This window comes from Eutrema salsugineum, unplaced genomic scaffold (assembly GCF_000478725.1).
Source record: "Eutrema salsugineum unplaced genomic scaffold, Eutsalg1_0 scaffold_13, whole genome shotgun sequence".
Lineage (NCBI taxonomy): Eukaryota > Viridiplantae > Streptophyta > Magnoliopsida > Brassicales > Brassicaceae > Eutrema > Eutrema salsugineum.
Genome location: NW_006256885.1, coordinates 3,208,820 through 3,234,078, shown reverse-complemented (window position 1 = coordinate 3,234,078; position 25,259 = coordinate 3,208,820). Strand labels below are relative to the sequence as shown.

Genomic DNA, 25,259 nt, shown 5'->3' with positions numbered 1-25,259 from the left:
AAGTTTTAACATAAACCATTTGTTTTTTATTTCACTTGCTTAAGCCGTAGATAATTGCAGTTATAAAGTTTCTTGACTATGCAACACTAATACACATTGGAATGACAGGAGCGAGCATTAAAACGACAAACATCCCTATAAAGAGCAAGAGTCTATATCAAGCCAAAAAAATAAGCGAATGGAAAGAATTAGCTTAACCAAAACTTGCTTAGCTAATTTGTTAATGAAAAATTAACTCTGGTCTAATATTTTTCATGTAGATTGGTCAACGACGATAGATAGAGCTAAATGGTATGAACAAGATAAAATGATGAAATTTTTTGGAGCAGCTACGAAGCATGATGTTTCGACATGATGAATAAATGAGACAAAATATTATCTTTCACGTGTTTGAAGTCAATCAGTTTGAGTTTATTTGTTGATGTTGGTGTATAAAAACTGACATGATTTTGTTACAATAAGAGAATAAACCCTTCTTCAAAAAATTTTATTTGTAATACTACAGAAAAAAACAATGCTTTTATAGTTGTATCACACAATACATAAGATGTATTGATTTTTGTCAAATAATATCGATCTTCTAGTGTCTATGTGATCTACTATACCTGCATTTTGTATTTTCATAAACATTGGCTTGGCTAAAGAACATACAGTAAGTGTCATGACTGAATTTGGGTCATGTCTATTTTTTAAAAAAATTTGGATAAAAAGTAATGCCTATTTCACACATCAAGTTAATGCGAAGAGCAAAAAGGCAACACAAGGGCTTTATGACAAATTGACTAAGGAAGAAACATTACGTACGCAAAAGACAAAGCGTCGCGACTTGATTCATCACAATGATACTTTAATAGCCATTAATACAAAACTCACTTCATTTCGTACCTAACTACGTTTACGTGTTCATCAACAATTCTATATTTACTAATTTTTGCATAAATATCTGCAAAGTATTCATTAATCAGTTTTGTGCTAAAAGACAAATGATATGACGAGTTGGAATATTAATATCAAGAAATCTTTTAGTTGTTATGGAAATGCATTTTCTAATCGATGGCATGTTTTTTGCGAGTTGTACTAGCTACAATGAACCTCTTGTTCGATGATCTGTCTCCAAGTTTTCGATGATGCTGTGAAAAAGATCGTTCGTCTATCAAAAGTGAACTTTTTTCCACGTGTATTATATCGCAAGTCGTAACGCATAGTAGAGAATTCGTTTCGTTTTTTTTGTCACAATTTGTTCTGTTTGGCAAATAAACTTTTCTCGACGCTTACAGAATTGAATAAAACATTTGTTGTCATAATCTGTAGTATTAGGAGAATCCTAACTGAAACGATATAATAATATTAATTAATTATTAAAACTCTTAAAGATAAGACTTGGTTATTCACTTATTTGCCGTCAAAAACTAAAAGAGAATATTGAGCACACAATAATAAATAAATTACCAATTTACTAGAATCATGTACTTGGCCGTAATTATTTGAAAAAACAAATGAAAAAAGAAAACAGAAATAGCTCTCTATAAACACTCTCAGCCCTCAGGAGATAAGTTTATTGATCGTCTTCCCTAAACAGACTGATTAATTTTTGTTTTTCCGTATTCCTCTCTCCGACGCCGCCATGTCTCTGCTCTCAGATCTCGTCAACCTCAACCTCTCCGACGCCACCGAGAAAATCATCGCCGAATACATATGGTTTTGATCTCGCTTCTCTATGTTTCTTCTCTCACAACGAGTCTCATTATTTTGTTTCCTTCCTGTTGCTGTTGCTACGATCGAAAAAGTTTTGCCTTTTTTTTTTTTTTTTTGCTATTGATCTCTTATGGTTTTGAAAATTTTCGGTTTCATTCCACTCTGCTTTCGCTGTCCTGCGTAGATTTAAGCGAGCGATTGACGTGTACAACATAAAGCTTGTTTTTTTTTCTTCTTTTTTTGTCGTCTTCTGGGTTTCTGAGTTTTCATGTGAATTTTGAAATGAACAGGATCGGTGGATCTGGAATGGACATTAGAAGCAAAGCCAGAGTAATTGATACTCTGTTTATCCATACTCTGTTTTCGTTCTCTTTTCTTGGTTGATTGATCTGATCTGTTTTTGGACAACACAGACACTCCCAGGACCAGTGAGCGATCCATCAAAGCTTCCCAAGTGGAACTACGACGGATCCAGCACCGGTCAAGCCGCCGGAGATGACAGTGAAGTCATTCTATAGTATGCTCTTCGATCATCTTTTATCTATTTGTCTATATACGCATTAACATCAAGAATATGAAATAACATTAAAATAATTCTGATCGTAAATCTCCCACCTTGTTTTGTTTTGATGAACCGAAAGCCCTCAGGCGATATTCCGTGATCCGTTCAGGGGAGGCAAAAACATTCTGGTGGGTTGATTTGAGATATGATTAGTGTGACGAATTCAGTTTGGATCAAACATCAGATTTTAAGAAATGATTGGTTTTATTGTGATATCTGCAGGTGATGTGTGATGCTTACACACCGGCCGGAGATCCAATCCCGACCAACAAGAGGCACAAAGCTGCTAAGATCTTCAGCGACCCCAAAGTTGCCTCTGAGGAGCCTTGGTACTCTCCTCCTTCTTCTTCATCTATTGATCTCTCTGCGAATCAATTAAATACTAATACTTTCTCTTCGTGTGTGATTGATTCAAAAGGTATGGGATTGAGCAAGAATACACATTGATGCAAAAGGATGTGAACTGGCCAATTGGTTGGCCTGTTGGTGGCTACCCTGGCCCTCAGGGACCATACTACTGTGGTGTTGGAGCTGACAAAGCCATTGGCCGTGACATAGTGGATGCACACTACAAGGCCTGTCTTTACGCTGGTATTGGCATCTCTGGTGTCAATGGAGAAGTCATGCCTGGCCAGTGGGAGTTCCAGGTCGGACCTGTCGAGGGTATTGGTGCTGGTGATCAAGTCTGGATCGCTCGATACCTTCTCGAGGTATTAGTCTCTACTTAACCGGTGCTATTGCGTATAAAAGCTTCAATTTTTTTGTTAATACCATCTTCTTCTTTCTTGACAGAGGATCACTGAGATCTCTGGTGTCATGGTCAGCTTCGACCCAAAACCAGTCCCGGTTAGTTTCTTTCCAAAAGTCTCACACTTTATATGCAAAAGTTCTACTCTTGTAACATTTTTTTTGAAAAATTGGGTTGTTCAGGGTGATTGGAACGGAGCTGGAGCTCACTGCAACTACAGTACGAAGTCGATGAGGAACGATGGAGGATTAGAAGTGATAAAGAAAGCGATAGAGAAGCTTCAGTTGAAACACAAAGAGCACATTGCTGCTTACGGTGAAGGCAACGAGCGTCGTCTCACGGGGAAGCACGAGACGGCAGACATCAACACGTTCTCTTGGGGAGTGGCGAACCGTGGAGCTTCGGTGAGAGTTGGACGAGACACTGAGAAAGAAGGTAAAGGTTACTTTGAGGATCGAAGGCCAGCTTCTAACATGGATCCTTATGTTGTTACCTCCATGATCGCTGAAACCACCATCCTCGGCTAAAAATCTCACACATTTTACGGTTTGGTTTGGCTTTGGTTCGATTTCTCCGGTTTGGTTCTTTAGTTCTCGTCTTTGTGATTGCACTGTTTTCTGATTTAAAATAATTCTTACCATGGCCTAGTAGGTATGACGACATTTTGTGTTTTTATTTCGAATAATTAAATAAAGGATTCTTATCATCTAAAAATGTGATTAGTGATTTTTTTTTGGTTTGTTTTGTTTAATAATAAAGTACTTCCGGACGCGTCGGAGGTTGAACATGTCGAGGTAGTAGTTGGATAAGATTTTGCTATGAATTATGAATGCGTTTAATCAATTAAAAAAAATGTCGAATATTCTTTACAACAGTATAAGTTTTGGCATGTGACCTACCTCATGAATTAGAAATTAAAATCAGTAATACAAAAAAAGGAGACTTACTTTTTAATTCCGAAGACGTAGGGTGATGGCCGTGGTGGAATTTTAGGTGGGAACACCGTGGAGCTCGTCACGTGCTCTGTACTTCTAATCTCATGCATTGAAATTCGTGACTAGCTTTGGAGAAAAAGTCAAATAAACTTTTGATATTTGTGATATTTATTGAGAATAGTCATACAAACTTTTTTGATATTTGTGAATACTGTGATATTTATTTGTGAGTGGGGACATTCGTGACTCTCCACTAAGAAAATTTAGTCTTTTCGTGACGCATTTATTTCTTTAAGTTAGGGCATAATGGAATGGCATTATTACTAACTGGAAAAGCTGATGACGAAAAGTTGTATTAACGTTTTCTTAATTTTTGCCCAAGTCATCAGTTACACAAGTACATTGCTAGTACTCAAGTACCTCACTGCATTTTAGTATCATACTTTAAAATATAAATTATTGCAGCCATTTTTTACACGTTCCTTATAAAGTAAATAAACCCATAAATAAATCATGAAGTCCAAACCCACTTGCTTTCGCTTTGAGATAAACAAATGGAAAGGACATAAAGTAATAATATTAAAAGTTACGATTGGTAAAATAAAAGTTATGATTGGTGTTGTCGACCAGAAAAAAAAAGACAACGATTACTGAGTGATCTATGGAAATATAAAATCACATTTCTTAAAATTACACAATCTGGTTTTTAGAACATGTGCAAGAATGTCAAAAAAAAAAAATTATAAAACTTGTGAATAAGCAGATTCCGATTAAAGTTTTCCACAGGGAAAAAGGAGTTGTTGGGAAACTTTAGTTTCGTTGAATGGAATGATGAGTTATCATTCAAAGATTCATCGAACGTAGACTCTTTTTTTTTTTTTTTCTTTTCGTAGACTCTTTTTTATTAGCATACAAAACTCGGGCTAATTTTTTTTTGTTTGTTTTGGAATGTATCTGTATCCTTTTTATTTTCTTATTACTTAAACGAAATAATTAAAAAATATTTAAATTTTCCCCCTGAAAAATATAGGGTACAAATTCTTTCTACACTTTCAGTAAATTTATATAATATATGTCGATATGTTCAAGAAGGACGCTTCATTGGGTATTTGGTTTTTAGCTGTCCGGCCCAAATTATTAGTTCATATTAACATAAAATGACGTCGTTTGGATATGAGCTTGAATATCCATTCTATCTAGCCCAGTGTTGCCGTGTAGATGACCACTGAGCAAAAACCACGTTAAAACCCTCCCCTCTCAAATTTCGGAAGCTCCAAGGAGATGAAATAGCTGCGATGGCTCGCTGTGCATTGATTCCATCTATAAACCCAGCTCATAGCTTCCGGCAACAGTTTCCGCAACTGAATTCGTCATTCTATTTATCTCCCACTCTACCGAATTTTTTGCGAGTTCGGAGATGTGGATTTTCCGGCGGAAATCGCCGTCGTGGGGTCACCATGGCCACCGGAACGGATCACTACTCCACTTTAAATGTCGGCCGCAACGCCACATTGCAGGAGATCAAGAGCGCGTATAGAAAACTAGCTCGCAAGGTTACTCTTCCAGATTCTCGCTTACTCACTTTTATCCCCTTTTTCTTTGTTTCAGTTTTTAAGCTTAGATTTGTGATTGTGTAACAGTATCATCCAGATATGAACAAGAACCCTGGTGCAGAAGATAAATTCAAACAGATTAGTGCTGCTTACGAGGTAACACAAGTTCTGTCGTCATTTTTTTTTTTAATGCCTGGTTTTGATGGAGTCTGCGTCTTCGTTTGTGAAGTTTGTTGTTGCTTATGAAACCTGGAAATGAAGCATTTGTGTAGGTATTATCTGATGAGGAGAAGAGATCCGTGTACGATCGCTTTGGCGAGGCAGGTTTAGAAGGGGGTTTTAATGGATCACAGGATACTTCACAAGGGGTAAGTCATTCTTGAAGAAATTCTAAATATTTTCCTTTTAAATATTCTAATGACCTTCTTGATTCTTTTTCCAATTCTTCAGGTGGATCCGTTTGACTTGTACAGTGCATTCTTTGGAGGTTCTGATGGATTCTTTGGGAGAATGGGTGAATCCGGAGGGATGGGTTTTGATTTCATGAATAAGAGAAGTCTTGACCTTGACATTCGGTAGATTTCTTATTCAAGTCTCTTCACAAGCTATACTTACTATCAAATTACGTTATCGTTAATGGATCAGCATTTGATTACTGCCTCCCTTCTATCGTAGGCAATAGTTAGCTATAGGAAATTAGAGATTCCGGTTATCTGTCTCCTAACCTTTGGGAGTTTTTGTTTCTTGACTGATACTCGGGGAACATGTATATTAGGTATGATCTGCGGTTGAGCTTTGAAGAGTCGGTTTTTGGAGTAAAACGGGAGATCGAGGTTTCTTATTTAGAAACGTGTGATGGCTGTGGAGGAACAGGTGCTAAATCCAGTAATGCTGTTAAACAGTGTAGCAATTGTGGTGGAAAAGGGCGTGTGATGGACACTCAGAGAACACCCTTTGGAATGATGTCTCAAGTAAAGTCGTTGCAGCCAATACTTTTCTGATCACCTGCTATTTTTTGGATGGAATTTTCTATCTCCCTTGGCTTTTGCTATAGATGATAGTCTGTGTGATATATAGGTTTCCACTTGCTCCAAATGTGGTGGTGAAGGCAAAATCATAACTGATAAGTGTCGAAAGTGCACTGGCAATGGGAGACTACGGTCTAGGAAAAAACTGGATGTTGTTGTCCCTCCTGGTGTCAGCGACAGAGCCACAATGCGGATTCAAGGCGAAGGTAACGTGGACAAGAGAAGGTAAAGGAAAATCTGCTACTTTCGACTTACATACCCTAATACTGTATTTAGTACTCTGACAATCGTTTTTTTTCAATATGGTTTTTATTTTAATTTCCAAAGTGGACGAGCTGGTGACCTGTTCATCGTTCTTCAAGTTGATGAAAAGCGTGGGATCCGGAGGGAAGGGCTTAATCTATACTCCAAGATCAGCATCGATTTCACAGAAGCAATACTTGGGACGGTCACAAAGGTGGTTTTAAAGTCGTTATCTGCTTGACGTTACTCGATAATGAGAGTTATGACTTATAACATGATTCTTATTCAGGTAGAAACAGTTGAGGGAACAATGGATCTTCGGATTCCGCCAGGAACTCAGCCAGGCGACACTGTGAAATTACATCGGAAAGGAGTTCCAAACACGGATAGACCTTCAATTCGGGGTGATCATTGCTTTGTAGTGAAGGTTTCGATCCCCAAAAACCTAAGGTATGTGTCACGTCACTTGCCTTTTATAGCCCTCTATGTCATATATGTTGTTTACTGAAAAGCTTGAAATAACGTAAATGACAGCGAGAGGGAGCGCAAGTTGGTAGAGGAATTCTCGTCGGTTAGAAGATCTAGCAGTAGTACTGGTACAACGCTAATCGAATCGAATCTATTTCAGAAACTAAAATTCTTTAAAAAGAATTCAAAACGTATAATCCTCTTTTGTAGAAACTCGTCAAGAAGAGCATAGTTTTGGGTCAGGACCCAAAAAAGAACCGTCTTTGTGGCATAAAATGAAGAGTTTCATAAGGTATCTCATAAAACATATCTTAGCAGTTCATCAAAGGACACCACATGGTTGTCTTGTCCATTAGTCGTTGGTCTGATAATATTTAAAACTGTCACGTTGTTTGTAGACCAGAAGATTCAAGAACGAAGTTTGGGACTATGAGCTTGAACTCATTATTGCCACTACGAAGAATGAAAGAGGCAGAGACTTCAATTGTTCTCCCGTTCTTGGCTCTGTGCGTTATAACCTCGGCTGTTGCATTGGTTCGGAAGAAGGCTAATCGGTTGAAGCAAAAGAAAGAGCCCTAAGTTCGTCAAAACCCTAAATTCAGATTGAGAACTGTGGTTTCAAGTAACAGAGAGATTTTACCAGATAACATGGCTTTAGTAGGCTCTTCCTTGCCATACAATTCTAGATTCTAGGTTGAAATTGTTTGTCACAGAAATTATATGATCTTGTAGTTGTATGTATGTTTTATCGTTTATACATGATTAAAGAGTTGTGGTTAAACGATTAATAGTACTCCGACCAATGATTATGTATATTAAAATGGCTTAAACAGTCGAGTGATCTCATTTCTAAGAAGAATCATATCGAAGTATGAACTCACTTCATTCTCTAATATTTGGAATTTCTTGAATTAGTTGAATTTGATCAAACCATATGTCCATATATGGTTTTTTCCCGTCAATAACATGGATTATTCAAGTTTGAGTCCGTATAGCGCGAAATTGCGACAATACTATACACTAACACAGTCCACTAAAATAACAAGTCATGATCGATCAAAATTGATGTGGTCTAACTACAAGCAAATTATGGTAGTATTAAGTTAAAGCAAATTATGGTAGTATTGAAATGTATATAGAGCGCGTGGAGTTTCCATAGTATAGTGTTTACCTTAACTCCCAAAAATTTAGAGAAAGCTAATTAATACTTTTTGTTTGTATCTCAATTACGGAACGTTTTAACGAAATCAAGAAAAGGTTTTCCATATCTGTAAAGTCTGCATTGCTTAGGTGGTTCACAAGACAGTAGACAAAAAAGACGATTACAGGAAATATATTCCAACTACCAAACTGTTTATAAACTTTATATACATGCGCGGTCTTCGAGCGCAATAAATAATAATCAAGTTACTAAGAAAACCATTAAATTACTAGGAAAGCACAGCTGTATATGAAAATATATTCCCGTTATTCATGATTATACAGGGAATGTGTTTTTGTAATTGGGAATAATAAAACTTAATTTTAATTCAGAAGCTTACCTTCTTCTTTTTTTCACATTTCCGGCAAATATCTTAATCTATTATATTAGATCTTTGTAAATGATTATTCGAAACTGTACATCTATAACTAGAAATACTTAGAGCTTCACATCAAAGTTCAAATTAGTCTTCTTTCTTTTATTTTATTTTATGCGTATGGCGAGACTTGTAATTGTGAACAATTTGGTGCAATGAAAGTATTAACAATTTAAGTTTATTGTAGCCGTTGCCTTTCAAAAATGTAACGCTCAACTTTTTTTTTTTTGTCTCTATATCACTGTGACCGTCGTGATATATAAATCATAAACATAATGGGACCCTTTTGATTGCTAATACATACTGTGGATCAAATCGAAAAGGAAAAATCGATAGAGAGTGGAGAGTGGAGACAATCACAAAAAAGGGAATGTTTTTTTGTAAAATAAAACTTTAATGCTGTAAATTATTGTTGTTGGCTTTTTTACATGTAAATGGTCCTACCACTTTTAACACACCCACGTTCTTCTTCTCCTTTACAACCCATGCGCGTTATTATATAGAAAAACCAAATTTTACATTAACGAAGAAATACATTGAAGTAAGTGTCTCTTGAGAAGAGGGCTCCAACTTTACTCAGATGCAGGGAATTTTCATGATGTTAACTCGGTTTTTTTATTAAACTTTTTTATAATCCATTTTCTCCTATATCAGTTTAATATTTGTCTCCAAGTAAATACATCCACTTGCTCATTTCTCCATTTCACAACATTTTTTATATTTTATGATATGAATGGCTTTTGTTGCAATCTTAGGCTTTGATTAGTCAGATCGATAATTAAGAAGAACCTTTAGCAGTTAATTAGAGGGACAAGGCAGCGAGCGAAATTAGATAAGACAAATACAGCTAAAGATTCACATAGGATACTAAAATATATCCATAACTAAACATTACCAGTGTTGAAAAAAAAAAAAAAAACTAAACATTACCAGTAAAAATTAAGAATCACATATTTTTGTCGAAGCATAGAAAGACAGACGTCACTGTTGTATAGAATTGTCGTTTTTGTCACATTTAGAGGTTTTTTTTTAAAAATAAAACAAAATCTATAAAACTTAATAAAAAACAACGATAATAAAGATGGAAGAAAAAGAGGAGTGAAAGAGAGAGAGAGTGTCAAGTGTTGACTAGCTTCACTTCACTCCATATCTCCTCTGTAACCACAACCTTCTTCAGAGCTTTCTAGGGTTTCTCTCTCTCTCTTCACTCTCTCTCTCTCTTCGTTTCTCACAATGCGACTCTTCCTCACCCAATCAATGGCGAGTCTCTCCGTATTCCTCTCGATTCTCCTCCTCCTCTCTCTTCCTCTTCCGTCGATCCAGGATCTCGCCGCCGACAAATCCGCCCTCCTCTCCCTTCGTTCCGCCGTCGGCGGCCGCACATTCCTCTGGGACATCAAACACACAACACCATGCAACTGGACCGGCGTCTTATGCGACGGTGACCGTGTAACCGCCCTCCATTTACCCGGCGTCTCGCTCTCCGGCCAAATACCCGAGGGCATTTTCGGTAATTTAACTCAGCTCCGTACGCTCAGCTTCCGTCTCAATGGACTAACCGGCACACTCCCTCTGGATCTCGGTAGCTGCTCCGACCTCCGGCGTCTGTACCTTCACGGAAACAGATTCTCCGGTGAGATACCGGAGGTTTTGTTCAGTCTCAGCAACCTCGTCAGGCTGAATCTAGCTGATAATGATTTCACCGGCGAGATCTCGTCAGGGTTTAAAAACCTCACGAGGCTCAAGACTCTGTACCTGGAGAACAACAAGCTCTCTGGCTCTCTTCTCGACATGGATCTGCCTCTGGATCAGTTCAACGTCTCCAATAACTTGTTGAACGGATCCATTCCAAAGAGTCTTCAGAGATTCGACTCCGATTCGTTTTCGGGAACTTCGCTCTGCGGCAAACCGCTCGATATCTGCTCCGATGAAGGAACTGTGCCTAGCCAGCCGATTTCCGTCGGAAACATTCCCGGAAGCAAAGGGAAGAAAAGAAAGCTCTCCGGCGGAGCGATTGCCGGAATAGTGATTGGATGTGTGGTTGGTTTCTCCCTCATTGTTCTGATTCTGATGGTTCTCTTCCGGAGAAAGGGGAACGAGAGAACAAGGGCATTCGACATTGCGACCATCAAGCAGCATGAAAGCGAAATTCCCGGCGAGAAAACGGCGGTGGAAGGAACGGAGAATGGGAGCTACGGAAACGAGTACTCCACGGCGGCGACGGCGATGACGGGGAACGCGAAAGCAGTGGAAATGAACAGCTCCGGGACGAGGAAATTAGTGTTCTTTGGGAACGCGACAAAGGTTTTTGATCTGGAGGATCTTTTGAGAGCTTCGGCGGAGGTTCTGGGGAAAGGAACGTTTGGGACGGCGTATAAGGCGGTGCTTGACGCGGTGACGTTGGTGGCTGTGAAGAGGCTGAAAGATGTGACGATGGCGGATAGAGAGTTCAAGGAGAAGATTGAGGTTGTTGGGGCGATGGATCATGAGAACTTGGTGCCCTTGAGAGCTTACTATTATAGTGGAGACGAGAAGCTGCTTGTGTATGACTTCATGCCTATGGGAAGCTTGTCAGCTCTCTTACACGGTAAGAGTTATCTATCTCTTTCTCTGCTAAAAATTGTGATTTTTATTGTTAATACTTAATAGGTCTCTGCTAAATAAATCTTAAGTTTGGCTTATTTGCGGCATAAGAATCAAGAAGCTTTGTAGAGTAATAGTTTCCTGCAAGTCTGATTTGCTTATTCCTAAATTTGGTTAAAATGAATAAATCTTGCTACTTTTAAGTGATGCAGTAATTATATTTATAGCCTTTATTTAGTGTTGCAATTTGGATATAAGCCTGGATTAGTTTATTTTTCATTACTGTTAAGACAGATTTGTCAAAGCTTTCTATTATAAAATGGTTAGTTTGGTACTGTATCACATTGATTTCGACTTCCCAATTGTAGCTTTTGTTAGATTTGTGACATGGTTTAACAAAATAATGTTTACACATGGCTTACACAGGAACTGCTATGTAATTGCTTATGTGAATTATTGGGGACAGTAGTTAACCTTGGATTCCTTGACTGCCAGGGACAGTAATAACTGATCTGATAGAACTGTGTTTTGAACAATGATAACTCCAGAGTTCCTGTGTTCTAGTTTCAGATAATAACATTTTTTTTCTTCTCTGTTGTGCTAATGTGATGCTATGTTACAGGAAACAAAGGCGCAGGCCGGACTCCACTGGACTGGGAAATCCGATCACGTATTGCACTTGGAGCAGCTCGTGGCTTAGACTATCTTCACTCGCAAGACCCATTGAGCTCTCACGGAAACGTCAAGGCTTCCAACATCCTCTTAACAAACTCCCACGACGCACGGGTCTCTGATTTCGGCCTGGCTCAGCTCGTCGGGTCCTCATCCACAACCCCAAACCGGGTTACCGGGTACCGTGCGCCAGAAGTAACTGACCCGAGGCGTGTCTCACAGAAAGCAGACGTGTACAGCTTTGGTGTGGTGTTGCTAGAGCTGCTCACAGGGAAAGCTCCGTCCAACTCGGTGATGAATGAGGAAGGAATGGATTTGGCGAGGTGGGTGCATTCGGTGGAGAGAGAGGAGTGGAGGAGCGAGGTTTTTGACTCGGAGCTGATGAGTTTGGAGACGGTGGCCTCGGTGGAAGAAGAGATGGCGGGAATGCTGCAGCTTGGGATTGACTGTACGGAGCAGCACCCTGAGAAGCGGCCAGTGATGGTGGAGGTGGTGAGGAGGATCCATGAGTTGCGCCAATCTGGTTCGGATCGGGTGGGCTAGACAAATGGACGCAAGGAGGCTCGAGAGGTTCATAAATTGGAACCACGGTGTGTTCGTTGTTAGTGTCTGCAATTGTAGTATCTTCGATGTTTAAGTGTTAGTTTAAGAATATGGCGGGAAATTAGAGTTGGAGTCGTTAATTAGATATTCTTAATTTTTTTTTTTTTTTAATTATCTCATGTGTGGGCACTGATGATGAGGCGTTTCTTGTGGTTGTAATTATTAGTGCTTTTAACTTTTAACTTTATTTCAGTATTGTTTCAGCTTTTTGTGCAATGAATTTAAACAAGAAAAAGAAGAAGATATTATATAAACATTCACGTCCGCTTCTTGCATTCCAATGTCGTGACAGCTAAGAATTATAAGTTCACCACAGGTTAAGGAGTAATATTATTGGATACAATACAAGTGTCAAGTGTGGATGAGGGATATTAGATACGACATCGATTATTGGTTTTCCTTTATGATTTTAGTTCCCTCAAACAAGTCCAATAATAAAGTTTGGTGCAATGAATTTGTAACTAAAATTGTTGTAGACAAGTGAATAAATGTGAAATTATTGAGGCTATGTAGGGTTGCGTCCTTTTTTCCCTTTTTTGAACATCAATAGGGTTGCGTCCTAAATGGAATTTGAAAGATTAAGTAGGTTGTAAGCATCTGTCTCTTATCTTTACATGGTCCTGGTTACTCAAACGCACACACTATCCCACCACTCTTATGTAAGCTCTTTAGTTGTGATTATAAGCACATGGGAAAAATATACCAATATCGCGTAAGTCCCACTGTTTCCATAGTCTCTGCGTTTTTTGGACATCCAAGGAAATGGATGTTACTAATGACGCGAATTTATGGAAAAGTGGGAAGCAAATCCAACTAAACTAAACCGAATAAGTGGATGTGTATGTGTATGATTATGGTGATTGTATTTTCAATTCACTGAATTCGAAATAAACAAAATACATCGCATCGTTCTCCTTTGACATTTTTTTTTTTCTTTTTAAAAGATGTAATGATTTTTTTTCAAAATAATATTTGATCTTCTACGGTCTATTTGATCTAATATACATGTAATTTGCATTTTCATGAACCAAACTGTAATAAGTAACACACGGGAAATGGATGTTACTTGTGACGCGAATTTGGTTGTGGCTCATCTTTCCAGCCTTTAGATAGAAGATCGTAGTTGATTGATGCCAACTGCGATAGATTCTGCAAAATCGTGAAAGAAGCAAGTTAGAGAGCGCTAAGTAAGATCTTCTCTTATGAGCCAACACGCACCAGGTATATGAATCATATTCACAGTCGCGGTGGTTCCAGTTCACCATTTGATAAGAAATAACTAACTTGGACTATCTCCAAATAATTCCATATTTAAAAAATCTAAATACTTCATCCAAACCCAAAAGTTTTTATAAGCTATCAACCTATTCTCCTACTTAATAGATGAGATACTCTAAATACACGTCCATACTTCCAACTCTTCTGAGCACAACTTATGCTATAGATGAAATCTGTTGGCACAAACCTATGCATAGAACTCAATCCTAAAATAAAAATATGGAAATATCAACAACTAAGTAAACTAACCAATTGTATACTAAAGGACAAAATTGGGTCTTAACAGGGAAGTCATGTGATAAGTACCTTAAACGAGAAATTACTGAAAGAGTAATCTACAGGTACGCCAGACTCAAACTCTTCATGTTCTTCGGATTGTTCAACCTGTGTACCAACATTGATCCATTTTGGAGAAATTAGATATCCAAAGAACATTATTGATAGAGCTTTTCGACTATATTTAAGGAGGATGAATTCAAAGTGGACCAGTGAATGTTACCTCTCCCTCCTCATGACGATTGCTCGAGCAACCACTGCTGCCACTCAAGCTATCAGCATCACTATAATCTTCAACCTCACCGGACGGGAAAAATTGCTCATCCGATGTGTTCCACGAGTAGCGACTTCTGAAGTAACTAGTGTCAATTGCACTCTCTGAAGCTGGAACAAATGCAGCCTAAAGAAATCTAGCGTTAGACTTTGGATATAGCCTGAGGGTCTGCTTCTGCAAAGCTAATATCTTCAAAAGAAAAAGAATAAGAAAAAGCACCTTTTGCCTCGCTAGTGTATCCCAATTTATGTCTTTAAAGAAGATGTGCTGCTTGACCTGCGGCATGAAATTTGTGTCAATCACAGTTTACAACAAAATTGGAACTATTCATGACAGAAATAGACATCCTGATTTACCTCAGCAGCCCCTCTAGCTCCAAGTCTCAGATGAGGATCTTCTGTTAAAAATCTAGAAATAGAAGATGACATGATGTTACAGAATTAGAATCGAACGTCTTTCGCATGTTCATTTACTTGGGACTTTGGCATGTTCATTTATTTCGCACGCTAGCGAGACTGATAGTTACTCAAGAACATGAGCACTTGAGCAGAAAAGAGTCGTTCATCAATGTAGTTTATTGCATAACGGATGATTCTGGAAATGGCAGAGAGAGAGAATATCTCTTACCGGTCTATAATATCGTGGGCTTCAGCACTCATTTCTTCCGGGACATGAGGCCATGGTATCTTACGGTTGAGAATATTGTCAAATATTTGCTAGAACAAACCAAAGAAATTACAAGTAAAATGTTAAAACGCAAAACTATATGCAAAGTACTCTTTATAACATAAGTAACTATTTCAAATATAAGTTATAGAAGCAAAGAGCCAATACAAAAAAACAACATAGGCATTTGAAGACCAGGACAAGTACGAATTTTAGTTTTTGAGACCTTGAGAAACATTTGTTCCTCTATCAAAGCATTAACAGGAAACAACGCAGTGCTTAGTCTCTCACCTGGGGATGTTCTGCATTGAAGGGTGGAATTCCCACAATGAGTTCGAACAGAATGATGCCAACAGACCACCAATCCGCAGTTGCACCTGAAATAGTGCAAGTAATATAATTTTTGCAGTCTTGGCATGTTATAAACGGAACAGAAATATGTGGAACTCAGTGGTCCAGCGTACTTAGGATATATAATATATAACACTTCTACTAATACCAAATTAGTAGAGCAGAGTCAGACATAGATTCGTAGTGATAACCAATTCCAGCCAAATACCAATCATTCTACTAAAGAAACAATGTTGAATATAGCAGACACCAAGATTAGAACGCACCGTGTCCTGTCCCTAAAAGAATTTCTGGCGCTAAGTAGTCAGGAGTACCCACAGCTGACCGTTTCTTGCGCCTTTCAAGCTGATGCTCAGACGTTGGTAATCGTGATTCCTCCTCATCAAGCAGAGACGTCCCAGGACCAGACAGATCATCGGTGCTGTTGATGAGACCAACTTTTGAGAGCCCAAAATCTGTCAACTGCTCAATAAAACGAAAGAAACCATAAGGTCTACAGTGACTGAGCGAATTTATAGCTAAGACCAGAACACGATATCCTAAGCCTCAAATAGCAAGACTACAAAAGTATTCTAATGGACTATAATGGTTATTCATAAGTTCCCAAAAGATGGCAGAAGAACTCTAGCAATGGAAAAGTACCTTAATATGACCATCATGCGCAATCAACAGATTATCAGGCTTCAAATCACGGTGAACAACACCCTCAGAATGCAAATACTCCAAAGCAAGGACCTGACAAGGAAGTTCATCATGGAATCACTTTCTAGAGCTTCTATAGCAAGAACTATTAATACCAAAAAGTATGCAGAACTTACAACTTCGGCAATATATACACGGACAATATCTTCCTCTAAGCAACCTAAATTCCTCAACAACGAATACAGGTCTCCTCCATTCAAATACTCCATCACCAGATACAGGTTGTCACGACAAGTGAAAGAATAGAAGAAACGAACCTGCTCAAAACAAAGTTATGTTAAAAGAAGCAGATCTATCCAGCAGAGAATATGCTTAAAAGGCTAGACCTGCTCCTCACCACAAAGGGATTGCGAACATTAATCAATATATCACGTTCGGCAAGTATACTTTCAACAGCATTCTTGCGGATCATATCTGCCTTTTTCAGAACCTGAAGAGTATGACAGACATTAAAACACAATATTAGAGAAAACCCTACTATTGATTTTGCCAACTACGTCAACCTAACTACAAAAAAATGGAATCTTTGTAACAAATGAAAAAAAGAACTGTCAAGACAACAAACCAAAATATCGTTTACCTTGATTGCAAATAGATCTCCTGTTGTTCTTTTTTTAGCCAAAAACACTCTCCCAAAAGCTCCCCGACTTATTGGTTTTATAATTTCAAAATCATCTATGGATGTGCGATCCCGCGGATGTACTGGGCTGGTTCTCAAGCTCCGAACAACATCATCTTCCAAAGGAGCATCTTCATCAATTACAGTGCTTGATAGGTCAACCTTTTCATCATCCAGAAGCTCACACATCTCCAGATATTTCTCCCTACATAATCAAGAAATTTATACTTTCAACACATTATACTTATGGAAACCATAAAACATCTTCCAGAAAATATAGATGCACGCAAAAAGAAGACTGAGGGAGGGACTCAAGCAGATATCTCACACAGAAGTAGCATCAACGAACTCACCGGATCAACTTTTCTATGCGAGTCCCAAAAGTTTCTACTGTAAGTGCATCAAACTTTCTGCGGTCTATGACAACCCTCAGATCTTCAAGACAAGAAAGTAAGAATGGAATTGATTGATCATCACCCGGAATGGCATCTGCTGCACATTTTGCAATGTCAGCAAGTTCACTCATCTGCGTTATCGGTTGTAAAGAATATTTTTGATCAGGGGGAATATTTAATAGTAAAAGACAAGAAAACTTATGAAGTGGAGCACAACCATCACAAACCTGTGGAATATCATCGTGATCATGGAATGTACCCTTGCCTCCTAGAATCATTTCAATTGGATCAGGTCTAGGGGTCGGAATCGGGGATCTAGGAGTCATGCTACTGGCAGATGAAGTTGTCATGCCTTGATCAGACTTAGAACCAAAACGGGTTTTACATGACATTAAGGGTAAACCTCTCAGATCATCCATAAAAATTGAATTATCAGTCTCCGGGAGACAGTCAAGCATGTCTTCTGACCCTCTTCGCGACCAATCACTCAACCTTGGCGAGAGAACATCACATTCTTCAGTCAAATTTAAATTGGATACTTTCATACCGTCTGGACTTTCTGCAGCTGCTAGGCTATCCTTATGCCTAAAAGTCTCTGCTATCTTGTCAAGCGTTCCAGCAACTGCCATCAGCCGCTCATCAACACTCAGTCCTTTCTGGTCATATTTATCAGCCAATGTACAAATTCTAGAGTGATCTTCAACATGGGTAGTGGGAACTTCCTCCTCACAGATACGGCACATTATTGAACTTCCATCCGAAATAAGTGGTTGTTCCCCCCAATAACCCCAAGAAATATTGTGCCGATGCTTGGGCGAATTTTCATGAGAATCTTTTGCTGGAGGGCAGTTGAGAATAGATACAGCCGTATGATCACTCGTTTGTCGCTTTTTAACCATAATCGGAGGTTCAACTTTGATATCATTCTGCTCTTCTAATGCTGGCGCTTCTTTCACAGTTTTCAGTGCTGGAGATGGAAGTTTCTTCCAGGAAGACATTCTATCAATGTTTGCAGGAGATTCAGATTCATTAATATTATAATTTTCAGGAGGAGAGAGAGGAGGAACTGAGCGTACAACAACATCCTCCTTCCATTCTAAACCACGCTGCTCCTGACTATAAGCTTTCTTGGTAGATGGTGGTATCTTTAAGACCTTTGCAGCACTTGAACTTCTTCCCGTTCCCGAAGGGGGTATTTTCTCTGTAGAATGCAAAACTCTTGACTGTCGTAGTTGTACAACTTGTTCCTCTTCCCCCCAACTTTCCTTATGGAACTGAAGTAGTCTCGTACATCTGGTAAGTATAAAAAGCATCCGAGTATGAAGCTGCTTGAGAACGCCTGGAGGAAGCTCTTGACGTCTATCATCTAAATCCTGAACAATGCCTTCACACTGAAGCCAGAAATCTCCAGGAGTAGTCATGGCACAACTGCGAGCCAAAATTAACAAGTCTTCAAATGTTTCTTCCCACTCAGGATGGCTTTCGGCATTTTTCTCAAGAACTCCCACCAGGTCCGCAGCAAATACTGCAAGGTCAGAGTTTACTTCTTCCTTTGCTTTATCAAATTTTGCCCGAATTAGAACCAATATTTCCTGGAAAAGATAGACTATTAGATTCGGCATACAACGAAACTCACGAGGGATTAGTTGAGATAGGAAACTCTAAAATACCTCCACATTGTTCGACCTACGAGGCTTCCACAATGGAAAGGGCCGTACACCTTTTGAGTTCAGCTCATGAGAAAAGCTTTTGATGTCACCAGGAAACCTCTTTCGTGGAGCACTGGTCATACGAAGTAAGGCTTGATAGCGTGGTGATTCTGACTCTTTTGGATTCTCCCATTCATACGAATTCTAAAAAGATAAACGTCAAGTCACCAAAATCACTTAAAACTAATACACATAAGCACGAACTACTTAAAAAAATATATGTGAAGGAGAAAGGGGTACCTCTGGGGTGCAAAAGTCAGAATTTCTTAGAGGGCCAGAGCGTCCAGATGACATCTCGGAGCGACCTGCGAAGTGCCATCATAAAAAAACTTGAAAAATAAGAACTGAAAAATCAACAGGTGACACACAATATCTAGCTAAAGTTCAGAATAAAAAGTGCCAAGGTGGTGATAAGCTCTAGTCAATAACTATCGAGGATAAGAGGGGCATACGTCTACATCATATTACCAGCATTCAGCAAACTGCCAATGCGTTTTCACGTCTTAATAGAACTCCCATTTAACATCAAAGCTACGGAAAGGGTTGAGAACAGAAAAGAAACATCGTTTCTCCACACCAACCATTTCAAGATGTTGTTAGAATCTGTGGACATACCAGTTCCCGATGAGGATGCTACATTTTGCAATCGAGATCCTGATGCCGGCGGCAACGTAGGGCTGAGGCTCCTCGGTGGTCCAGTATCAGGAGACACACTATCACGATCACACTTATTGTCACTCGTTCGAGCGCGACTCATGTTCTCTTCAAACCCCAGCTTGCTACTACTCCCAGCTTCCTTCTTCTTATTGCCGCTACCAAACCCAGAAGTGGCTGAACCGGAACCGGAACCGGAACCGGAACCGGAGCCCGAGCCCCCATCAGTACCCATCTTCGACAGTTTGCTCGTACATAACAGAGGAGGAGTTTCTCCATCATTCCTAAAATTGAAAACCCTTTCCTGTGGCAACGGTCCGGATCTCGTCTTGATCCGGTTCAAGCCCAGAGACGAGGCCATGATCGGAGAAACGAAAGCGGGTCCTTCTTTCGCGTCCCGCGGCGGCGGTCCAGCGGCTGATTTCTTCGCCTCGGAACTGGGAGACAAGTTCGATTTTCCGATAGAGTGTGCTTGAACTTCGTTTGGAACTTGTTTGCCCTTGGATGATCCATCCTTCTTCTTCGAACCACCTTTAATCTGGGTCTGCTTACAGCCAATCCCGGAAAATCCAGCAACGGGGCTAGGATTAGGGGTCGGGGATTCCTCTTTGGAAGCGGATTTAGGCTTCTTTTTGTCTGATCGTATCGGAGAGTTGGAGCCAACAGATCTGGGACTATTGGAACTATCAGGGCTCGAAGATCCGGATTTCTTCGAAGAGAAGAAGAGCTTGTTCTTGAACACCATTTTCGATTTCGCTAATTCAACCTAATCGCGACACTAGGATCCAACTCAAAATCCAGTTGTCATTTCCACACTCCAACTTCGAAAGAGTAATCACTAATCAGTCTCTCTCTCTGTGATCGGATTATGTGCCTCTCTGGAGATCTCAGAGCTTCAGAGTAATCGAGGGGAGGAAGCGACGAGGAAGAAGAAGGCGTGACTGTAGTAGAAAGCGTAGATTTAGCCCCAAACGTTTGATTTGATTGAAGTAAGTTAATGACTAAAGAAAAGAAAAATGGTCAAAACTGGTTAAGACTTAAGACTAGATTTTGACTTTTGATTAAATTTTTAAACTGATACAAATTCAATATCCAACAAAGACCCGATTTTCATATTTCCTTACCAGCACTATCCACCGTTGAAAATTGAATTAAAAGCCTATTTTGTATATTGTTATCATCGTATTGACAAGAAACCCATTGAGCTATTATTCTACTATGGGTCGGGCTTATTTGTTCATCTAATTTTCGTTGTTTTTATTAGCATAGATCGGATTATTTGATTTATTGGCACCTGATTCTATGAATTACAACAAACTTTTCAAGGTCAACACAATTTTCTTTGGCCAAAATTTTCAGAAATCTATTTGAAACTGAGGATGCATTGGTTGGTTATTAATAAGATATCATTTTTCAAAACTTGTAGGACAGAAGAAGAAATTATTAATAGAACATGGGTATACGAGGAACTAGTGGTAATTAATGATGCATATTATGAATATTTCGTAATAATTTTTTTATTATAAAATCATCATCAAATATAATGGGGTGAGTGACACATAGTATTAAGGATATAAGATCTATGTTTGCGAATCACAGAAGAACGGCAAAGAGGACAACGAGTACTCTTCAAAAGCCATTTACGGATGCAATCATGGTGGAAATTGTGCATGCAATCTCGTAAACTAACATAACCAAAATCATCTATTTGGATATGGTAGAGGCATATAGGGCAACTTTCTTCTTCATCATCATCGTTCCTAATTGAACTTTCCTTATTGATATTGTCCACGACGACTCCCTCCGATTTCTTGGTTTTGAACGTGTAATTATGTGAGAGTCCAAGTCGAGGAAATTTACCTTGGTTCATGGATCTTCTCAACTTGTTACGCACAAGTTTGAAAGATTCTATAGTGCCCCAAATGGTGATATAGCCGAAACCAAGGCCAATCATTAAGTAATTGAGTCGCACTAAGATGAGGATAGGCCAGGGAAAATTAATTATTTCTGGATCTGTGTAAGTACAGTAAAACATATATAAGTAAATGAATGAGATAAATGACGCCAACATGATGCACAAGATGCTTTCAACTAGCAATCGAAATATTGTAGGCTCTTTGCTAGATCTCCCTCGACGAGAACGAGCCATTCAATTAGACTCCAAAAAATAAAATAAAAAACGTGGTCTAATTTTGCAAGTATTCATCCATCCAAATCTACTCAGATGCTCATATATATAAATATTCCAAGATTTTCTCTTGATTTTGTTACAATATCCGGTGGCGGACATACTTGCTATGGAAATGGATTCAAGTGGACCAGTTAAAATTAGATAATTGAAATTGTTTTCACTTGTAATTAATATTGACGTGTCATTAGCTGATTTAGTCAAAAGCATCCACCCCCTAAAAACGTTCAACGCTTATCTTCAATTTGACCCACTAATTTGATTTTCTACATAAATCTACACAAGTATGGAGTCTTGTGTACACAGAAAGGTCACACAGGGAGAGGGAGACTAGGCCCTGTGGGAAATGGATTCTGAATAATGCTCTCATTGATTCTATTGTCAATAATTTGAAGAGTTGACAGTTTTATATCTCTCTGAAGATCTTCGTAAACACTCCTCTAGATGCAGCCCAATATTGAACAGGCTAAACTGAGTTAGTTAATTCTATGGTAACATTACATATATTCTGAGAAAATCAATAATGCCACAGAGCACAAACTTTCTTATATCTTAAGTTCTAGCAACAGTCGGTGGCTCATCCATTGTTTCCAGCCTCCCACAGTGTGAAGTGTGAAGTAAGGAAAACCAAACAATGATACCTTGGAATCAAAAATGGCAGAAACTCTGGAAGTGGGGATTTGAGCAGCTTTGCGGTTGTAGTAAGAAGGGCAAGTGGTACAGTAAGGATCATTACACATCCCCAATTGTCCAGATCTCAAGAGATTTGCGTGTTTCAATGGTGGAAGAAGTGTTTGAGAGGTAAACGCTACGAGACCTGGAAGTGAAAGTTCTAGCGCGAGACCGTGATGAGTTTGAAATCGGAAGCATGGGAGCATCATCGTTTTCGTTCGGGGAAGCTTTGTTTCTGGAAGCCATTTCCAGACAAATTCTCGTTGGGGAAAGTATTCACGGTTTGATCAAACTCCGTTATCTGATCACCAATTTTAATTTTAATTTTATTTTACAATACCAAAGACTATAATGGAATGAAAACTATATTCGTCACCAAACATAACCAAAACTCGTGGACAAAATCATCACCAAACAAAAATCGTCTAATATAATACTTTAACATTTTAAGGTTTATGCTTGACCTTGTTGACAATGCAAATGCAAATGCAAATGTTTATAACGAAACTCCTCCAAAAATTGTACGCAGAGATTACGGAAAAAAAAAACTAAAGAAAGTGGAAATAGATGTATGTCACAAATGGGAAGAAGCAAAAGTCCAAGATCTTCGCAAAGCTTGATCCCTATGTTCCAAACTTCTCTTCCAAAGCATCTCAATCATGGTCGAATGGTTTTTGTTTCTCCAACTAGAGTCAAAGAACATAAAAAAAAAAATCTCAGAAACAAAACAGAGACAAATCAAGATACCATTTTTGACTCAAAGAAATAACAAAATAGTGTACCTTGGCTCTAAGAGAGGCTGGAACATCTTCAAGGAATCTGTTGTCATAGTCCTCATTATATTTGATCACCATGTGATCTCTGATCACCTTAGCCAAATCCTGATTGACATTGGTTTTTGTCAAGTACTTCTCCATAATATCCAGTTTCTCTCCAACGATCTCAGCCTTTGATCTTCTCAGAAATAAATTTGTGTACTTAACACCTAAATAAAGCCACACAATCATACTGAAGATGATAACACCAGCCACAACCAACATCTCTTTTTCATTTACTGCATGAATGTCTCCATAGCCTGTGAAAAAATAATGAAATTGCTCTTTTCATAATAGCACACATTTTTTTTTTTGGTTTTAGAGAGTATAAAATTTGAAACTAACAATTAAACACTAACCAACTGTTGATGTTGTGACAGTAGCAAAGTAGACTGCTGCTATGTATTTTGGCACAATACCCAATTGTGAGAGGTTTTGATCTCCAATTTGGATCAGTGACATCCAGGTCTGATGTGATTCTGGATGACCATGGGAGGTGGTGGCGATATGGTAAAGCAAACAACCCGTTATATGAACCCAGTACAATTGGATAAACATCAGTTTGAGAAAACTGATGAAAGAGAAGTTTAACCCTTGACGTTTCTCAAGCTTCTCCAATAGCTGTTTTCCCTTCAAAGCTCGTAGAGTTTTAATCCACACCAAATAATGCAACTACAAAAATTTGTCAACGACAAATTAGTAACCTAAAGACGTCACACAATATATATTTCTCCACAAACGTATCTAAAATAAAATAATTTTACCAAACAGATCAGATTATGATGTTGTATACAATATAGGATAAATCCAAAAGTGAGTTTAATTTTCAGAATATACCTGGAATAGAAATTCCCATGGGACAAAAGCTACAGTTTCCAATATCCTGGGATTAAGCTTTAAGAACCTATAACACCAATACAGAAACACAGAGATATCATTATCAGATCAAAATAAGAGTTTTGAATAAAAGCATATATAATAATGATTTAGCTAGGAAGGAGACAGACCGAAAAAACGGATATTTGACCATAGCCATGGCCTGATTATCATTAGCGTAGACGTATATCCAATCACGTAGAATGTCCAGTCCGATGAATATTTCGAAAGCAATGGGAATCCATTGTGGGAAGTCATTAACTTTGAAAGCACATTTCAGAGGAGCCATCACAGAAGAGTAAACAGCCCATATCCCAAGTAAATAGGACACCCACAGCAAGATTCTAGCGAAAAAAAAAAACAAATTATGTAGCATAATCATAATATCAAATAGTTGAGTATTACGAAAATACATATCATATAGTTCATTATTACCTGCTGTTCATCCATTTAAACTTCTCAGTGTTGTCCTTAGCTCCATTTTTTTTCTTGTTCTTTTTCTTTCTTCCGCCGACGCTATTTTCTTCGATTGTGTCCATGTCCAAGGAATAAGAATCTGGAAGATTGGCACCAGGTGCGACGGTGCCACTACCGGACGCTCCTCCGGCGGCACGACCACGACGACCACCACCGAGTGCTCCTCCGGTGGCACGACCACCACCACGACCACGACCACCACGACCACCACGACCACCACCATGTCCAGTGTCCCCGGAATTGTCTTTGGATGCACCACCTAAGGAGAGATGCTCCGGATCTGAATACCAACGTTTACGTAAGGATGTCATTGCAGTGCCTCGCCCAGAGAACTCACACAGTCACTCTTTTAGGTCTGTGTGAACTCACACAGTCACGCTGGTTTTGTGTCGTAGAAAAGACACAAGTTTTTTACAAAACTAATTAAAAATAATCATTTCCATCCTTGTTATTAGATGCATGTATCCGGTGTGCATTACATTTTCCCTTTTCTTTTTTTTTTTCTTTTTCGTTTAACGGGAGAAGGTGACCGTTATACCCACCCTTAGTGGGCTTTACAATCACTTGGCCCAGTTCAGTTTTCTCACTAAACCCGTTTCTTCATAGCACTGTCGTTTTGATCTTTGCTCACTTCATTATC

At 38.8% G+C, this 25,259-nt stretch overlaps 5 protein-coding genes across 6 annotated transcripts; 3 read left to right on the top strand and 2 right to left on the bottom strand.

Annotated features, from left to right (window-relative positions):
• Positions 1 to 1,503: 1,503 nt before the first annotated feature.
• LOC18024684 (glutamine synthetase cytosolic isozyme 1-3) lies at positions 1,504 to 3,719 on the top strand. Its single transcript, XM_006406624.2, has 8 exons — positions 1,504 to 1,698; positions 1,986 to 2,025; positions 2,109 to 2,212; positions 2,337 to 2,385; positions 2,480 to 2,586; positions 2,676 to 2,967; positions 3,050 to 3,103; positions 3,188 to 3,719. Exons 1-8 carry the CDS (start codon positions 1,625 to 1,627, stop codon positions 3,530 to 3,532), a joined length of 1,065 nt encoding a protein of 354 aa, XP_006406687.1. The 5' UTR covers positions 1,504 to 1,624; the 3' UTR covers positions 3,533 to 3,719.
• A 1,454-nt stretch (positions 3,720 to 5,173) lies between these two features.
• Positions 5,174 to 8,057, top strand: LOC18024683 (chaperone protein DnaJ). 2 transcript variants are annotated; one of them, XM_006406623.2, is made up of 11 exons: positions 5,174 to 5,493; positions 5,581 to 5,649; positions 5,766 to 5,861; positions 5,944 to 6,068; positions 6,269 to 6,464; positions 6,571 to 6,746; positions 6,849 to 6,978; positions 7,054 to 7,214; positions 7,299 to 7,360; positions 7,443 to 7,524; positions 7,631 to 8,057. In XM_006406623.2, the coding sequence occupies exons 1-11, from the start codon at positions 5,236 to 5,238 to the stop codon at positions 7,809 to 7,811; spliced, it is 1,536 nt and encodes a 511-aa protein (XP_006406686.1). In that variant the 5' UTR covers positions 5,174 to 5,235; the 3' UTR covers positions 7,812 to 8,057. The 2 variants fall into 2 exon arrangements, with proteins under 2 accessions (XP_006406686.1, XP_024015406.1); XM_024159638.1 differs by having other exon boundaries at positions 7,455 to 7,524; positions 7,631 to 8,051.
• A 1,860-nt stretch (positions 8,058 to 9,917) lies between these two features.
• Positions 9,918 to 12,921, top strand: LOC18024682 (probable inactive receptor kinase RLK902). The gene is made up of 2 exons (XM_006406622.2): positions 9,918 to 11,396; positions 12,015 to 12,921. Exons 1-2 carry the CDS (start codon positions 10,043 to 10,045, stop codon positions 12,605 to 12,607), a joined length of 1,947 nt encoding a protein of 648 aa, XP_006406685.1. The 5' UTR covers positions 9,918 to 10,042; the 3' UTR covers positions 12,608 to 12,921.
• A 685-nt stretch (positions 12,922 to 13,606) lies between these two features.
• LOC18024681 (probable serine/threonine protein kinase IREH1) lies at positions 13,607 to 20,554 on the bottom strand. Its single transcript, XM_006406621.2, has 17 exons — positions 19,553 to 20,554; positions 19,178 to 19,242; positions 18,899 to 19,081; positions 17,456 to 18,820; positions 17,187 to 17,359; positions 16,795 to 17,038; positions 16,552 to 16,644; positions 16,331 to 16,471; positions 16,155 to 16,247; positions 15,779 to 15,974; positions 15,453 to 15,538; positions 15,123 to 15,211; positions 14,852 to 14,903; positions 14,715 to 14,771; positions 14,445 to 14,621; positions 14,252 to 14,329; positions 13,607 to 13,816 (listed from the first exon to the last, which is right to left on the bottom strand). The coding sequence occupies exons 1-17, from the start codon at positions 20,334 to 20,336 to the stop codon at positions 13,730 to 13,732; spliced, it is 3,963 nt and encodes a 1,320-aa protein (XP_006406684.1). The 5' UTR covers positions 20,337 to 20,554; the 3' UTR covers positions 13,607 to 13,729.
• Positions 20,555 to 23,104: 2,550 nt separating this feature from the next.
• On the bottom strand, positions 23,105 to 24,930 carry LOC18024680 (potassium channel GORK). The gene is made up of 6 exons (XM_024159256.1): positions 24,578 to 24,930; positions 24,274 to 24,486; positions 24,104 to 24,170; positions 23,626 to 23,938; positions 23,234 to 23,526; positions 23,105 to 23,137 (listed from the first exon to the last, which is right to left on the bottom strand). The coding sequence occupies exons 1-6, from the start codon at positions 24,928 to 24,930 to the stop codon at positions 23,105 to 23,107; spliced, it is 1,272 nt and encodes a 423-aa protein (XP_024015024.1).
• Between the last annotated feature and the right edge of the window lie 329 nt (positions 24,931 to 25,259).

Coding starts and splice junctions, on each gene's coding strand:
- LOC18024684 (XM_006406624.2), top strand. CDS start 1,625: ATGTCTCTGCTCTCAGATCTCGTCAACCTCAACCTCTCCGACGCCACC. Junction 2,026..2,108: donor ACATTAGAAGCAAAGCCAGA/GTAATTGATACT, acceptor TGGACAACACAG/ACACTCCCAGGACCAGTGAG. Junction 2,386..2,479: donor GGGGAGGCAAAAACATTCTG/GTGGGTTGATTT, acceptor TGATATCTGCAG/GTGATGTGTGATGCTTACAC.
- LOC18024683 (XM_006406623.2), top strand. CDS start 5,236: ATGGCTCGCTGTGCATTGATTCCATCTATAAACCCAGCTCATAGCTTC. Junction 6,747..6,848: donor GGTAACGTGGACAAGAGAAG/GTAAAGGAAAAT, acceptor TAATTTCCAAAG/TGGACGAGCTGGTGACCTGT. Junction 7,361..7,442: donor AAGATCTAGCAGTAGTACTG/GTACAACGCTAA, acceptor CCTCTTTTGTAG/AAACTCGTCAAGAAGAGCAT.
- LOC18024682 (XM_006406622.2), top strand. CDS start 10,043: ATGCGACTCTTCCTCACCCAATCAATGGCGAGTCTCTCCGTATTCCTC. Junction 11,397..12,014: donor CTTGTCAGCTCTCTTACACG/GTAAGAGTTATC, acceptor GCTATGTTACAG/GAAACAAAGGCGCAGGCCGG.
- LOC18024681 (XM_006406621.2), bottom strand. CDS start 20,336: ATGGTGTTCAAGAACAAGCTCTTCTTCTCTTCGAAGAAATCCGGATCT. Junction 16,472..16,551: donor ATGTTCGCAATCCCTTTGTG/GTGAGGAGCAGG, acceptor TGTTTTGAGCAG/GTTCGTTTCTTCTATTCTTT. Junction 14,330..14,444: donor ATCGTCATGAGGAGGGAGAG/GTAACATTCACT, acceptor GTTGGTACACAG/GTTGAACAATCCGAAGAACA.
- LOC18024680 (XM_024159256.1), bottom strand. CDS start 24,930: ATGACATCCTTACGTAAACGTTGGTATTCAGATCCGGAGCATCTCTCC. Junction 24,171..24,273: donor GTCAAATATCCGTTTTTTCG/GTCTGTCTCCTT, acceptor TTGGTGTTATAG/GTTCTTAAAGCTTAATCCCA. Junction 23,138..23,233: donor CAGCCTCTCTTAGAGCCAAG/GTACACTATTTT, acceptor CTTTGACTCTAG/TTGGAGAAACAAAAACCATT.